The sequence below is a fragment of the Panthera pardus genome, unplaced genomic scaffold (genome assembly GCF_024362965.1).
Source record: "Panthera pardus isolate Hobbes unplaced genomic scaffold, ASM2436296v1 HiC_scaffold_27, whole genome shotgun sequence".
Classification (NCBI taxonomy): Eukaryota; Metazoa; Chordata; class Mammalia; order Carnivora; family Felidae; genus Panthera; species Panthera pardus.
The window spans coordinates 54868828-54886106 of record NW_026526843.1 but is presented as its reverse complement, the minus strand read 5'-3'; the positions used below and the strand labels follow the sequence as shown (position 1 = coordinate 54886106).

The 17279-nt window shown below is 36.3% G+C and overlaps 1 protein-coding gene across 2 annotated transcripts in view; it reads right to left on the bottom strand.

The window, feature by feature from the left end:
- Nucleotides 1-2325: 2325 nt before the first annotated feature.
- Nucleotides 2326-17279, bottom strand: part of CHM (CHM Rab escort protein) — a 254693-nt gene continuing 239739 nt past the window's right edge. For both annotated transcript variants that reach the window (XM_053891439.1, XM_053891440.1), the window contains one exon: nt 2326-5704. In XM_053891439.1, coding sequence (XP_053747414.1) covers nt 5513-5704 — 192 coding nt within the window. In that variant the 3' untranslated portion in view covers nt 2326-5512. The remainder of the gene's footprint in view (nt 5705-17279) is intronic.

The window sequence follows — 17279 nt, the reverse complement described above, 5'->3', positions numbered from 1 at the left end:
GAAAAGTTTTAAACACAAAAATACAAAATAGAAACACTCATATAGCATAACCTAGATTTAACCACTGTTAACATTTTATTATATGTATTTGCTTCACCTGTCTTTAAAAAATCTCTAACAGATAATGCTTTTTTTTTTTTAGCCTTTTAATTAATGTTTTTTTTTTTTTAACGTTTATTTATTTTTTTGAGACAGAGAGAGACAGAGCATGAACAGGGGAGGGTCAGAGAGAGAGGGAGACACAGAATCTGAAACAGGCTCCAGGCTCTGAGCGGTCAGCACAGAGCCCGATGCGGGGCTCGAACCCACGGACTGTGAGATCGTGACCTGAGCCGAAGTCGGCCGCTTAACCGACTGAGCCGCCCAGGCGCCCCCAGATAATGCTTTTTAAAAAAATTACCATTACGACACCCAGTAGTTAAAATTATCCTTGATATCAACTAACACCCAGGCAATGTTCAATCCCTATGATTGTCTCAAAATGGATTTTTTGCTTTTTTTAAAACAAAGGTTTTATTTATTCAAAGCAAGGTCCAAACAAGGTCAGCATGTTGCACTTGGTTGATACATCTCTAAAGTCTCCTTTATTCTGTAATGATGCTCCCTTCATTTTATTTGTGTCAGTTAATTGCTGATAGAATCAGGTTATCTGTCCTGTAGAATTTTATACATTGCATCTTCATGATGTCATTAAATATGCTTCTATCCCCCTAATGTCTATAAATTGGTAGTTGAATGCTTCCCAGTTAGTGCTGGGTACTTACTATTATTACAACACATCAAGAGGCTTATAACATCTTATTTTCTACTTGTACTGTTTTTAAGATTGACCACTAGGTTCAGGTGATGTCTGCATCAAACTATTATCACTAAAGGTTTTAATAAAAATAACCATTACCTAGGTCCATTACTACATTGGGTTTACAAAATGGTGATTTTTTTCTAATTCTATCATTCCTCATGTAATTACAAATGGTGATTCTTCTATAACAATTTTCCTTCAACAACTATTTGAATACCCTGAAAATACAGTTTTTACAGGAAAGACATAATAATTGTTTCTTTCTTTTTATTAGTTTCTAGAATAAAAAAGGTTGGTGACATAGCAATGAAAGCAACGATAGATGAAAAAGAATAGTATATAATAGATGCTAATATATTAGATACTATTAGAAACGGGAATAGAGAATTAAGAGCTAGTATTTTATCTTTTTAATCTCTACAAACCAATCCTCTGCTAAATTGATAGTCTATTTTTTTTTTACCCCACATGAAAATCCTGAATAAAACAACTCACTAATGTTTTTAGATCAGCAAGTGTCCATGTCTAAAGAATATTTCTTTTAGGGGTCAGCTGTATCATTGAGAGGAAAAGGATTTACACATGCAAGTCCCATTAATATTAATAGGAGTTACCAGCATAAATCACACTGCAGTGATAGGTGAAAAGACTCTCCAGCCTACTAGAATTCCAGTTCTAATGATTATCTGTCAAATGGCCCTAAAAGTCATCATAACCAGGAAGAGCGGACATGGCAACTTGTATGGGAAGGGCATGTCATTGCAGCTCCACAGCTAAACTATATTAATGGAAAGAAAACTTGCCTTCAAAATGTGATGTGGGATGCTAAGTGTTAAACCACTTATCGAATGTTTTAAAAATTCCACCATTAAAGAGGTGAATTCAAACATCAAATCACTTGTTTAAAAAAAAAGTGTGAATATTGTATGAGCTCCAAGATGCTTGAAGGATAATATGGCTACTTGTTTAAAAATTAAATTAACCTTATTTTTCTTAAATTTATGGATCATCTCACAGATAAATTGTCAGCTTTGAAAGACTCCTGTTATCTTTTGAATGCATTCTATCTAACACGCTTTAGGAAAATACCTGGAATTGACAGAAAATGTCACTCTGCTTTAATTATTTGATTCAAGAGCAAATCATAGTTCACTGAATGATTTCTGTAAAAAGAACATCAGCAGTCTCTTATCTATTTCAAGTAAGTTGTTAGGGATTCAACCACCATAGAGAAAAACATTTCATGTTCTCATTCACCAAGTAAATATAAAAAACAATTCATATTCTCATATACTAAGTGAGATGTGAAAACAGTTTTTAGGCAATCAATGTACTATAAAACCATAGTTCATGCCTCACAGCACTGATTTCAAACAGAATGAGGTCTGATGCTGGCATCTAGAACAATTTGCTAAGTAAATCAACCCATGTATCATTTGATTGCCTTTCTCAAGTGCTTAGAAACAAAACCAAGTATACAGCTGGATAATTAATTGCTTAAATAGTAGACTGATACCAACAAATCAGTTCCAAGACAATCTTTAATTTCTTGGCATACACGCAAAATTTTAATGTTGAAAACTAGGAAACCATGCCTGAAAGGCATCAAAACAGATTTTACTTCCTCTGAAAACTTTACTGTTACTGTGTGAAAATTATGAATAATCATATTTATGCTTTTGAAGTGCATATAAGAAAATTGCCCAGGAGTAGAGATAGATCACTCAATACCAATAGCAGTAAATAACTTACTTGTAAGAAAATTATTTAATTATTGCTTTGAAGGATCAATACTACTTAGCAATCAAATTTCAACAAAATTTTTTGAGATCTTTAGGACTTTAGACAAAGGGCTGCCTTTTTGGTAAGTACAGCTGTGACAGAAGTTAATCATTAGCATGGTCATTATTTTAGATAAAAGGCTGCCAATCTCAGAAACTACCATTCTAGAAGTTAACTATTAACGTGGCCATTTTACTACAGGCAACTAAGTATCACTGGAGATGGGAAAAATTGTAATTCAGTTTTCCTATAGAAAAATACCTAAATTTATAGTATCTATCTACCTATCTACCTACCTACCTACCTATCTGCTTTTCTGGATAGGCATACCAACCAGACAAAGACACAGTAGCAACACAGGGTAATTGGCTTTCATAATCACTAAACTGAGTGGTATTACCATGTTTGGTTAAAAAAGCATGCATAACTAAACATTTTAAACATATGAATCAAAATTCTTTGACAATAATGTTCAGCATTTTAAATTAGCTACTGAAACTTCTGTATTGCATATGACATGTTAACTTTATTTATATAACTTCAGGCTTATGATTCTACAACAAAACCAAAAAGTTTTTTCTGTTTTAAAACTATAAAAAAATTTATTTGCAGTACTTAAGACAGCTGAAAAGAAAGCTCTTAGAATAATTTCTATTACATTCTGAGGCAACAGGAAATATTTAAGATTCTCTATTAAAATGTTTTAAATGGTTGTGTAATATTTTAGTCACCACTAATCATATTTAGGAACTTTTAAATATTTCAATAGTATTTAATAAATAACCTGGAAGAGATTATGAGGATGGCTAATGGATAAAATAGGGTACAATATGGGTTGGGCCATGAGACCACAAAATATCTCCTTGTCTACATATAGATAGCTGCAGTAAAGCTATCGTAATTTTCTAGTTATTATTCTGAGCCTACTCTGATTGTTTACATAAATATGTATGCTGCATTCAAGAGGCCTTAACTCTTAGACTGTAACAAAGTACAGTATTTTAATTGGTGCCAGTGTATTCAGACTCAATACTTTTATACAGTGGGACCTTTCATATTGCTGGTATTGAGGGGCAGGGCCAATACCTGGTGCTTCTAGGTATGTATTGTGCATTTAGACCATGGCATAAGTTGGGTTTTGGGAAACATGATTTAAGATCTGAATCTATTAACAAAATATATTATAATGTGATTCCACTATCCCTGATTTGTATGATAATATAAAAGGGGAAGAGAGACACAGAAGGGTCCAAAGAGATAGGAGATGGGCTGTACAATGGGCAGAGCAGTTAAGAGCAGCCTGAGAGGCTGGGAAGGTTTTCCTTTCACCTGGATTCAGTTGTATCTACAGGGGATTGGAAAGGTGAGGCAAGGGCTACATTCCTTGGTTCTTTCCATTTCTTAGGAGTCTGTGACCTGAAGAGCTCATAGCCCCACTGCAACTGAAGTAAGAACTACATGATTTCTACTATAGCTATGGCTCTCTGATTGGCAATATAGGCCAGAATGCACAATAAACATTTTATGTATTTAATTATTGAAACAAATTAAGTCTAAACTATTGCTCAAATAAAGCACATCATCAGAGCTTGGCATCTGGAAAAATTTTAAATTGTCATGGTCATTGTAACTAGGTTTGCTGGCTATGTACAACCCTAACATTTTTATGTTAAGTGTATATTAGGGTTTACCAATTGTCATATTGTATTGAGTCTTTAGTGGTTTTAGGTTTACCTACCAGAAAAGGAATATGAATAATTTATACAGTGCTTTCCTTATTAAGATTCAAAACCAAAATTCCATGTTACTATGTTTTATGGTCTATAGACTATAAAATACTAATTTAGGAAATAGTTTTATTTTAAAAGCTTAATGCAATAAAAACACTGTGATCTACTGTGTTGGGGGAGTTGACAGCAAACAATTTGCTGCATGAGATTTTTGATATTCACCTTCAAGTCAAGGGGAAAACAACATTCCCCCCAACCCCCAAAAATCATTTTAAGGTTTGCACTGCATTTATCTTCAAAATCATCCTCCTAAGGTAGGGAGAGTGTTACTATTTCTATCTTACATATGGAGAAAGTGAGCCCTATTTTTAGACAAAATAAACAATTTGTCTAATCTCATCAGTAGTATAGCTAGGACTAAACTGGGTCCATATACAATTAGGTTCTAATTACTTGACTAGACAGAATTTCCACATACTGATGAGAATATCCAAATCTTTCTTTCCATGACTTCAGTCCTATAAGCTTTCCTAGTGTGCAAATGATTCACATACAAATAGCACTACTAACATTAAAAAATGTTGAGTAAATGGACTCATGATTTGTTTGTAAAAATGTATACCTTAATATTGGAGTTTTCAATAATTCTCAAGATAGAAAACAAACCAAACCTCTATTCCAAACAGGCTCCTGCCTATATCAGGATATTTTAGCTCTCCTCAATTACATTTACATGTGCTTTTATCATTGGTGCCATCATGCTTATATCCATAAAGAAAATAGAATTAAAATAATCACAGGAAATACGTGACTGGATTCTGAAGATGTGGATTTCAATCAAAGATCCAAAGTGATAAGCAAAAGCTTTCCTAATACCACAGAATTATTAACAATGCATAGGATCACTTTCATATCCACAGCTATATTCCTGGAAATGAATCCATTTATATTCATCTGCTTATTCCACAGGTGTATTATCTTAAAGTAGGCAAGCCAATGTGGTTTACAAGTATTTTGTGCTCTTGCAATGTCCTCTTTCAGGAAAATCCCCTTTTGGATTTCTATGCCCTGTTTTCTTGGTAATAATGTATGTCAACTGGCTGCTGTTTTCTAACATTTTTCAAACATTTCTTCCATGAAAAAGACTCTGAGGCCAGGAGGAATTTTCAAAGTGCGTGTATAGTTTGGTGTATATCCATTATTGAGAGGACTGCTCTGGGTTTCCCAGACTTCTGCTTTCCTGGGGAGTCTCTGAGTTCGCTTCTGGTATGAAACTAGATTCTGAAGCCTCTGATTGTAAACTGTCCCCATCAATGACAATGTCTTCAGGATTTGGTGGGGGTGGACAGAAGTCTTCATTGGGGCAGATTTGCTGGAAAAGTGTTTCAGCCTGGACAGGGAAGAAAGGACATGATAGTTTTTGGTTATCAGCTTAAAATGTATATGACTTTCTGAAATTATTTTAAAAATGAAGGTATCACCCTTGAAAATTTCTTTGTTACAAAACTTTATCAAGTATACACTATCTTTTAAAATCCACTTTCAGAATTTCATGACTTTCCTCCAATTCTATGCAAGCTTTCAGGACCACCCTTCATGTATTATCAGTATTTGACCAGATTATCAACCGTTCATCCCCCCAGCCAAAATTCCAAAGGGAACCAGTTCCCATCACCGAACTTGCTTGCACCTCACAAATATCCAACACTGTGCTTCAGTGGATCCATCCCTCCCAGGGGCCTGCCTCCCTCCCAGTGCTGCAGGGCCCCTCCAACAGGAGACCACCACAGGTAAAGTGAGCTAACCTACCCCTCCCTCCCCTGTGCACCTTGCAGATCCACCCCGGCTAATATGCCAGATCCCATCAAAGCAGCACCACAAGCCTGGCAGTGTGCAAGTAGCCCAGAAAGGGGCCACACCACTCCACAGTGAGTCCTGCTCCTGGAAGTGGGGAAGATAAGGTACACACCAATCTGACTATGGCCCCAGTGGTGGGCTGGGGACAGACATCAGGTATGACTGTGGCCTCGCCCACCAACACAAGTTACTCTGGACAGCACAGGGGAAGTTCCCTGCAGTTTGGAGCCACCTCAGAGACTACCCAAAATGACAAAACGGAAGAATACACCTCAAAAGAAACTCCAGGAAGTAGCAACAGCTAATGAATTGATCAAAAACGATTTAAGCAATACAACGGAACAAGAATTTAGAATAATAGTCATAAAATTAACTGCTGGGCTTGAAAAAAGCATAGAGGACAGCAGAGAATCTATTGCTACAGAGATCAAGGGACTAAGAAATAGTCATGAGGAGCTAAAAAATGCTATAAGTGAGGTGCAAAATAAAATGGAGGTGACCACAGCACGGATTGAAGAGGCAGAGGAAAGAATAGGTGAATTAGAAGATAAAATTATGGACAAAGAGGAAGCTGAGAAAGAGAGAAAAAAAATCCAGGAGTATGAGGGGAGAATTAGAGAACTAAGTGATGTAATCAAGCACAACAATATCCATATAATAGGAATTCCAGAAGAGGAAGAGAGAGAGAAAGGGGCTGAAGGTGTACTTGAACAAATCAGAGCTGAGAACTTCCCTTATCTGGGGAAGGAAAAAGGCATTGAAATCCAAGAGGCAGAGAACTCCCTTCAGACATAAATTGAATTGATCTTCTGCGTGACATATCATAGTGAAACTGGCAAAACACAAGGGTAAAGAAAAAATTCTGAAAGCAGCTAGGGAGAAACAGGATCTAACTTACAAAGGGAGACCCATAAGAGTAGTGGCACACCTATCTACTGAAACTTGGCAGGCCAGAAAGGAATGTCAGGAAACCTTCAATGTGACGAACAGAAAACATATGCAGCCAAGAACACTTTCCAGCAAGTCTGTCATTCAGAATATAAGGAGAGATAAAGGTCTTCCCAAACAAACAAAAACTGAAGGAATTCATCACCATTAAACCAGCCCCACAAGGGATCCTAAGAGGGATTCTGTGAGTTAAACGTTGCAAGGACCACAAAGTACCAGAGACCTCACTATAAGCATGAAAGCTACAGACATCACAATGACTCTAAACCCTTATCTTTCAATAATAACACTGAATATAAATGGACTAAATGCTCCAAACAAAAGACATAGGGTATCAGAATGGAAAAAAAAAAAAAAACAAAAAAAACAAAACCAAGACCCATCTATTTGCTGTCTACAAGAGACTCATTTTAGACCTGAGGACACCTTCAGATTGAAAGTCAGGGGATGGAGAACTATCTATCATGCTACTGGAAGTCAAAAGAAAGCTGGAGCAGCCATATTTTTACCAGACAAACTAGACTTTAAATTAAAGGCTGCAACAAGAGATGAAAAAAGGCATTACAAAATAATTACAGGGTCTATCCATCAGAAAGAGCTAATAATTATAAATGTCTATGAGCCGAATACAGGAGCCCCCAAATATATAAAATAATTAATTACGAACATAAGCAACGTTATTGATAAGACTGTGGTAATTGCAGGGGACTTTAATACCCCACTTGCAGCAATGGATAGATCATCTAGACACAGGGTCAATAAAGAAACAAGGGCCCTGAATGATACACTGGATCAGAGGGACTTGACAGATATATTTAGAACTCTGCATCTCAAAGCAACAGAATATACTTTCTTCTTGAGTACATATTGGAACGTTCTCCAAGATAGATCACATACTGGGTCACAAAAGAGCCGTTCATAAGTATACAAGAATTGAAATCATACCATGCACACTTTCAGACCAAAATGCTATGAAACTTGAAATGAACCACAGGAAAAAGTCTGGAAAACCTCCAAAAGCATGGAGGTTAAAGAACACCCTACTAAAGAAGGAATGGGTCAACCAGGCAATTAGACGATATTAAAAAAATACATGGAAACAAATGAAAATGAAAATACAAGAACCCAAAAGCTTTGGGATGCAGTGAAGGCAGTCCTGAGAGGAAAATACATTGCAATCCAGGCCTATCTCAAGAATCAAGAAAAAACTCAAATAAAAACTTTACAGCACACCTAAAGGAAATAGAAGCAGAACAGCAAAGACACCCCAAACCCAGCAAAAGAAGACAAATAATGTAGAGCAGATCAATGAAACCAAGAGTTGTTTTTTTGAAAAAATAAACAAAATTGATAAACCTCTAGCCAGGCTTCACAAAAAGAAAAGGGAGATGACCCAAATGGATAAAATCATGAATGAAAATGGAATTATGACAACCAATCCCTCAGAAATACAAGCAATTATCAGGGAACACTAGGAGAAATTATATGCCAACAAACTGGACAACCTGGAAGAAATGGACAAATTCCTAGGCACCCACACACTTCCAAAACTCAACCAGGAGGAAATAGAAAACTTGAACAGACCCATAACCAATGAAGAAATTGAATCAGTTATTGAAAATCTCCCAACAAATAAGAGTCCAGGATCAGATGGCTTCCCAGGGGAATTCTACCAGGCATTTAAAGCAGAGATAATACTTATCCTTCTGAAGATGTTCCAAACAACAGAAAGGGAAGGAAAACTTCCAGACTCATTCTATGAATCCAGCAATACTTTGATTCCTAAACCAGACAGAGACCCAGCAAAAAAAATCAGAACTACAGGCCAATATCCCTGATGAATATGGATGCAAAAATTCTCAATAAGATACTAGCAAATAGAATTCAACAGCATATAAAAAGAATTATTCACCATGAACAAATTGGATTCATTCCTGGGCTGCAGGGATGGTTCAAAATTCACAAATCAATCAATATGATACATCACATTAATAAAAGACAAGAACCATATGATCCTGTCAATCGATGCAGAAAAAGCATTTAACAAAATTCAGCATCCTTTCTTAATAAAATCCCTCAAGAAAGTCGGTATAGAAGGAACATACTCAAACATCATAAAAGCCATTTATGAAAAGCCCACAGCTAATATCATACTCAATGGGTAGAAACCGAGAGCTTTCACCCTGAGATCAGGAACACGACAGGGATGTCCACTCTCACCGCTGTTGTTTAACATAGTGTTGGAAGTTCTAGCATCAGCAATCGCACAACAAAAGGAAACCAAAGGCATCAAAATTGGCAAAGGTGAAGTCAAGTTTTCACTTTTTGCAGAGGACATGATATTTTACATGGAAAGCCCGATAGACTGCACCAAAAGTCTGCTAGAACTGATACATGAATTCAGCAAAGTCGCAGAATACAAAATCAATGTACAGAAATCAGTTGCATTACACTAATAATGAAGCAACAGACAAATAAAGAAACTGATCCCATTCACAATTGCACCAAGAATCATAAAATACCTAGGAATAAACCTAACCAAAGATGTAAAAGATCTGTATGCTGAAAACTATAGAAAGTTTATGAAGGAAATTGAAGAAGATATAAAGAAATGGAAAAACATTCCGTGCTCATGGATTGGAAGAAAAAATATTGTGAAAATGTCAATACTACCCAAAGTTATCTACACATTCAGTGCAATCCCAATCAAAATTGCATCAGCATTCTTCTTGAAGCTAGAATAAGCAATCCTAAAATTTGTATGGAACCACAAAAGACCCCGAATAGCCAAAGTAATATTGAAGAAGAAGACCAAAGCTGGAGACACCACAATCCCAGACTTTAGCCTCTACTACAAAGCTGTAATCATCAAGGCAGCATGGTATTGTCAGAAAAACAGACACATTGACCAATGGAATAGAATAGAGACTCCAAAATTGGGCCCACAAAAATATGGCCAACAAATCTTTCACAAAGCAGGAAAGAATATCCACTGGAAAAAAGATAGTCTCTTTAACAAATGGTGCTGGGAGAACTGGACAGCAAAATGCAGAAGAATGAAACTAGACCACTTTCTTACACCATTCACAAAAATAAACTCAAAATGGATGAAGCACCTGAATGTGAGACAGGAAACCATCAAAATCCTAGAGGAGAAAGCAGGAAAAACCTCTCTGACCTCAGCTGCAGCAATTTCTTACTTGACACATCCCCAAAGAAAGGGAATTAAAAGCAAAAATGAACTCTTGGGACCTCATGAAGATAAAAAGCTTCTGCACTGAAAAGGAAACAATCAACAAAACTAAAAGGCAACCAATGGAATGGGAAAAGATATTTGCAAATGACATATCAGACAAAGGGCTAGTATCCAAAATCTATAAAGAACTCACCAAACTCCACACCCAAAAACCAAATAATCCAGTGAAGAAATGGGCAGAAAACATGAATAGACACTTCTCTAAAGAAGACATCCAGATGGCCAACAGGCACATCAAAAGATGCTCAATGTCCATCACTCCTCATCAAGGAAATACAAATCAAAACCAGAATCAGATACCACCTCACGCCAATCAGAGTGGCTAAAATGAATAAATCAGGAGACTATACATGCTGGAGAGGATGTGGAGAAACAGGAACCCTCTTGAACTGTTGGTGGGAATGCAAACTGGTGCAGCCGCTCTGGAAAACAGTGTGGAGGTTCCTGAAAAAATTAAAAATAGATGTACCCTATGGCCCAGCAATAGCACTTCTAGGAATTTATCCAAGGGATACAGAAGTGCTGATGCATAGGGGCACTTGTACCCCAATGTTTATAGCAGCTCTTTCAACAATAGCCATACTATGGAAAGAGCCCAAATGTCCATCAACTGATGAATGGATAAAGAAATTGTGGTTTATATACACAATGGAATACTACTTGGCAATGAGAAAGCATGAAATATGGCCTTTTGTAGCAAGGTGGATGGAACTGGAGAGTGTTATACTAACTGAAATAAGTCATACAGAGAAAGACAGATACCATATGTTTTCACTCTTATGTGGATCCTGAGAAACTTAACAGAAGACCATGGGGGAGGGGATGGAAAAAAAAAAGGCTAGAGAGGGAGGGAGCCAAACCATAAGAGACTGTAAAAACTGAGAATAAACTGAGGGTTGATGTGGGGTGGGAGGGAGGGGAGGGTGGGTAGTGGGCATTGAGGAGGGCACCTGTTGGGATGAGTACTGGGTGTTGTATGGAAACCAATTTGACCATAAATTTCAAAAAAATTAAAAAAAAATTAAAAAAATTAAAAAAAAGATTATCAAGTGTTAGATAGCTGAGAATTTAAGGACATTCATTCTTCATGTCAGTACAAATTCAATTTCCCTTAGTATTCTTTATGTAATTTCCCAATAGCTGTACAAATTTAGCATATAATTTTAATGAGTCACTTTTAAAATCAAGAAAAATCTTCATTATTTGCTCAAGTATTTGCTTTTCTGGGATAATTGACCTTCCCCCGGGCTTTAAGGAGTATAACACAGTGTTCAAGATTATGGTCTCTGAATAGATAGCCATGTGCAAATGCTGTCTCTGCCACTTAGTAGCAATGCAATTTGGGGGAATGCTTAGTTAACTCCTGAGCCTTGCTTTCCTTGTCTGTAAAAGGACAGACAAATGTAAAAAATGGCTGAGACTAACTAAGCCTCTACATATGGTAGCTGTTATCACTGTTATTAATAATAACTTAAGTTAAAACGTCAAGATTTAAGCTGAGCTTAGTCTGGCAGGGTAAGAGAATAAGAAAGTGAATGTGATCTTAATTAATGACAAATACATACACACGTGAAAGTAAATGTGACAAGAAACATTGCTATTCTATTCTAAACATATCCCTACTTCTATTTAGATGAATACACCTTTTTTAAAATATGAAATTTATTGTCAAGTTGGTTTCCATACAACACCCAGTGCTCCTCTCAACAGGTGCCCTCCTCAATGCCCACTACCCACCCTCCCCTCCCTCCCACCCCCCATCAACCCTCAGTTTATTCTCAGTTTTTAAGAGTCTCTTATGGTTTGGCTCCCTCCCTCTCTTTTTTTTTCTTCCCCTTCCCCATGGTCTTCTGTTAAGTTTCTCAGGATCCACATAAGAGTGAAAACATATGGTATCTGTCTTTCTCTGTATGACCTATTTCACTTAGCATAAAGAATGAACTATTGGGACCTCACGAAGATAAAAAGCTTCTGCACTGCAAAGGAAACAATCAACAAAACTAAAAGGCAACCAACAGAATGGGAAAAGATATTTGCAAATGACATATCGAACAAAGGGCTAGTATCCAAAATCTATAAAGAACTCGCCAAACTCCACACCCGAAAAACAAATAACCCAGTGAAGAAATGGGCAGAAAACATGAATAGCTCTTTTGTTTAGATGAATACAACTCATTGGTAGATCAGGGTCCCTGCGATACTAGAGAGCTTGCACTCTATCCTATTGGTAAACAAAAGCCATTAAATGGTTTTAAGATATATGTTTGTTTTAAAGGCTACAATGTCTTTCTGTACTGCTTCAATCCTTCTTCCTGACATGCACACAAAGTCATTCATTAGGCCAGAAGTTGACAACTATGGCCCACAGGTCAAATCCAGCCTGTTTTTTTGTAAATAAAGTTTTATTGGAACACAGCCACTCTCATTCATTTGTCTATTTTCTATAGCTGTTTTTGCACTGCAATGGCAGGGTTGAGTAGATGCCAAAGGGATGACAGGGATTGCAAAATCTAAACTATTTACCATCTGGCTATCTACAGTTGGTAGACTCCTGCATTAGGTAATTAAAATTGACATTCCTTGTGAATGGGTGGAAGGACAGTAAATAGAAACTTTTGAGCTTTGATGTGGAGTTGAAAGAAGAGATGGTGAGAAAAAGTTTCCTTCTTTCTTGAGTATAGTTCAAGGGTACTATTTTTGGATATGTCATTTTACGATGACTATTTTGAAATGAAATATTTGAGATGCCTGCTTCATTCCCTACTCCAGGAACTTACCATTATGTTTGCTGGAGACACTTAGCACCTAGAAGTAGGAGGACTGAGGTCAGTCAGAGCTTCCATCTCACAATTCAGTTCCTCTAATGGTCTTTTTGTCTTTTATCTCAACCTTGTCTTTCTATAGAACTTCTCTCTCCCCCTCACTTCCTTTCACTCTCTGCATGCAATCAATGACTAAATCATGACAATCTTCTTTCCTACTTCTTGACTCCATTTTTTTCCTTCCCTCTAGCCATAGCCCAGGCATACATTTTCTTTCCATTAGACAATAGCAATATCTCAGAACCGGACTGGTCACCTTGCCTTGAGGGTTCCCTCAGGTAATCCATCTCTATGCTGCCTTCAGAAGGGTCTATGGAAATGAAATTCTGTTTATGCCATTTTCTGGCTTAAAACATTTCAATGACTCCACACTTCTAACAAGATAAAAATCCAAGATCCTTGTTATGGCATACAAAACTCTACAGGCCTACTTCTCTGGCCTTATCATTTATTTAATCTCGTTTTCACCTTTCAGACCTTTTGCTTCACTAATACCTATCTATGGGTGCTGCCTTAAACACACCATGATGTTTATATCCTGGATTGGTGTAGATGTTGGAATGTTTCAATTATCTTCCATTTGTATGGGGAATTGCTACTCATCTTTTATATCTCTCTATGTAAAGTTCTTTGACTCCTAAATAGAGCTCATGGCTCCTCTGTTTTATTTTTGAACTTTGACATTATTCTATTATTGCATATACTGCACTGCACTGTCATTTGTTTACATGTTCTTCTCCTTAGTAGACAGTGATTCCTCCAGGGATGAAAAGGACTGGGTTTCATTCAACTATTCCTGGTGTGGAATAGAACCCCAATATACATTTTTTAACAAACTGAAAAATTTTAAAAACTGTATATTGTAGAAATGTTGAATATAATACTTAATACTACTTCTTTACTTCTACTCCAGTTCCTCTGTATCTCTCTCACACCTTGTCTCCCTTTTGTTACCTCCCTATAGGATACATTTTCCCCTGGACCTCAGGCCCTGTGGCTGGATCCCACCCTCTCTTTCCATATATCCTTGTCACATTCTGTCTCCTAGAATTGCCAACCAATCGCAGGCACCACCCTTATTTGTGTTCTACCTGCTGGTGCAACTCTCACCATCAGCCCATCTGCCACTGGCCCTCACTAATGCCAATTTCCTACGGCCAGCCTCCAGCCCTTACAGTCTTTCCTCTAATTGCTGGAACCTCTAAGGGTCAACTGCCATGTTCTGGAAGGTCTATCTAATGCTTCTTGGTCTGCTGCATTTTATTTGCTAACTAAGCCTCGATTGTGAGAGTTGTCATAAAGAGGCTAATTCATAGTGAATTGTTAGCTTTTAAATCCTTCTTGCCCTTTTTAAGCCAAAAGTTAGCTTAAAGGGTAGTTTCAGGTGGCTAAAGACATTAAAAAGGCATAATTATGTGATGACTCGGCTTCTTTATACTGGGAAGTATAGAAAGGACACACTGAGTTATTGAAGACATTCTTATGTTTATTTAACACACATCTGCACAAAACATAAAAAAATGTCAATCTAGCAGTTTAATGTATTTAGAATAATATATCCACATTAACAAGATGAAAGTAGCACAGCACACTAGATGAATGTACAAGCACTGGGGTCCAACAGACTTGAGTTTAAGTTTTGGCTCGCAAATTACCAGCTATGTGATCTTTGGACAAGTTATTTAGCCCCTGTTGGGTCTTAGTTTCCTCATCTGTAAAATGGCCATGTCACAGACACTCATATGGCTGTGAGGACCAAATGAAATAATATATATATGATGGTACACAGAAAATGCTCAATGAATGGTGGCTTTACAAAATGTGACACCTAAAATCGCCCTCTCCCTCAATGGCATGAGAAAGTGAAGGATAATGGAATATGTGAGCAACTTGATAGGCCATATGATCTATAAAACTATAAACTTCAACTTACAAATTCTGTACCAAAAGTCATAAACAAATTGCTAATATGCCATAAAGACAACATTCTAAATGGTGGTTTTAGGCTGCCCACATCAGCTAATTTAAACCATTTTACACTTGAAATATAATACAAAGTATACAGTACTATATAATTATTCTTGTTCTCATGGTAGTGGCACTTCCTAGGGGATGGGGGCTCCTGAAGGAGGAGAGCTATCAATGATCTTGGGAGTAGAGAACAATAGACCAGTCTGCTCATCAGTATGTGTGGATAAATGAGACACTACTTGTATTAAGAAAAGAGATATCATATGTCATTTTCAGAAAAAAAAATTGAAGTAACAAACTATAAGAAAAACCAGATTCTTTCTTTCACAGAAAGAATCACAATTATCACTTGGGCTAGCATCATTGTGGTGATAATAGAGAATGTCTTGGTGTGCTCTTGCACACTTTAACTTGTATTAAACAGAGATCACTTTATATTTTTAGTATGTTTTCAAATCATAAATAGTTCCATATGAACACAAGGGTGATAAGACTATGCTATTCAACATCTATACATTTACAAATAAGAAAAGCAGATGCAAACTTGCTAACAGGTAAAATAAAGCATTTTATTTGTAAAAAAGGGAATCTGCTGGTGCTTATGTTTGGTATATAGCCTAAAGCCTTAGGTGATGTTCTAAGAGCTTTTATAGACAATTTAGAAAACAAAAGTAATCAATTAGTGAGTGGGTTAAACATATGATGAAATACTGGAATTAGAATAGTTTATCTGAACACACTAGCTATTTATAAATATTATTACTGATGCCCTTTAAAGTAGGTATTACTTCTCCCCAAAGTGATGTGAGGCTAAAGGTATATAACAATTAAAACTATTCATATTTAATAGCATATAATTAGTGCCAGAAGTAGCATTATTATTGTTTTTTATTATTATAACATTGAAGTGTATCTTCTGAGGAAGCAAGTTACTTCATAACAAAATTATTCTTTAATTATAATCTTTTAGCTGATAGTTTAGATTACATTAGCACTTGTATAATAAGCCGTTATGTAAAATGCCTTCCATTTTGGCTAAAAAAACATTAAAGTTCACTCAGTAATAAAAATGACCTAAGCTATCTGGCTGAAAACATGTTGGCAATTTCCGCTCAGAAAAAAATTGGAACATCAAAGCAAAAATGCCTTGGTCATTTTAAGCCATAAATGCAGAACTGGAACCATCTTGGGTTCCTATTAAACTAATAGAATGAATGATAGAGAACTTCCCACTTTTGATATCACTGGCTGAATAGGATTATCCAGGATCACCATTTGACTCTGAAGATGAGAAACAAAGAATGTGGCAAAAACTACAGATGCATGGGGTCATGGCCTTGCCATTGTGACTAAAAATTAAAGGGTCAATGAAGCCATTTGCTCCTATGAGATCCCTGCCACTAGTAGGATTGAAAATTCTATCTGTGGTCTTAAAACAATGTTAAATTATCCATTTATTGATTCAATAGATATGCCAACTATATCTGTGAAAAGTGTAGACTTGTGCCTCAAAAAATATATTTTCTGTTCTTTTCCTGTCAAGTGCAGAGAAATGTATTTATATATGCACATAGATCTTCATCTGAATGGAATCATAGTTCACTCTTAGCAGCTTTTCTCAGCCTGCGCTATACCAGTTCATAGCCTTGTCCAGAAGTGCTGTCACAAAATTCCACCTTGATTTAGCATATTCCTCAGCAGCTATGACAGTAGCTTTTGGAACACCAGCTTGTGTCAAAACATTAAAGGAATCATGTTAACTGTGAGAAACTAAGTTACATGATCTTTTCCAAAATAAAAAAAAATGGGTTAAGACCATTTAAAAATTACATTTTGTATGCAATTACTTACTGACTTAGTTATACTCCTTTTGAAATGACTCAGAAGTTAACAAAGAAAAACGGTTCATGTATTTCAAAATAACAAGAGGCCAACAGTTTAAATTAGAAGCAAAATTTCTTTGGAAAACTGGCATTATAAATTCATTTTTCAGAATCTGTATTTCTAACATCTTCCATCCTTATTCCCACAATGGAACTCCTAAATTCTTTCTTGCAATTCATTATTGTAGTCAAGAATGTGAAAATATTGAATACTATATTTCAAGTATA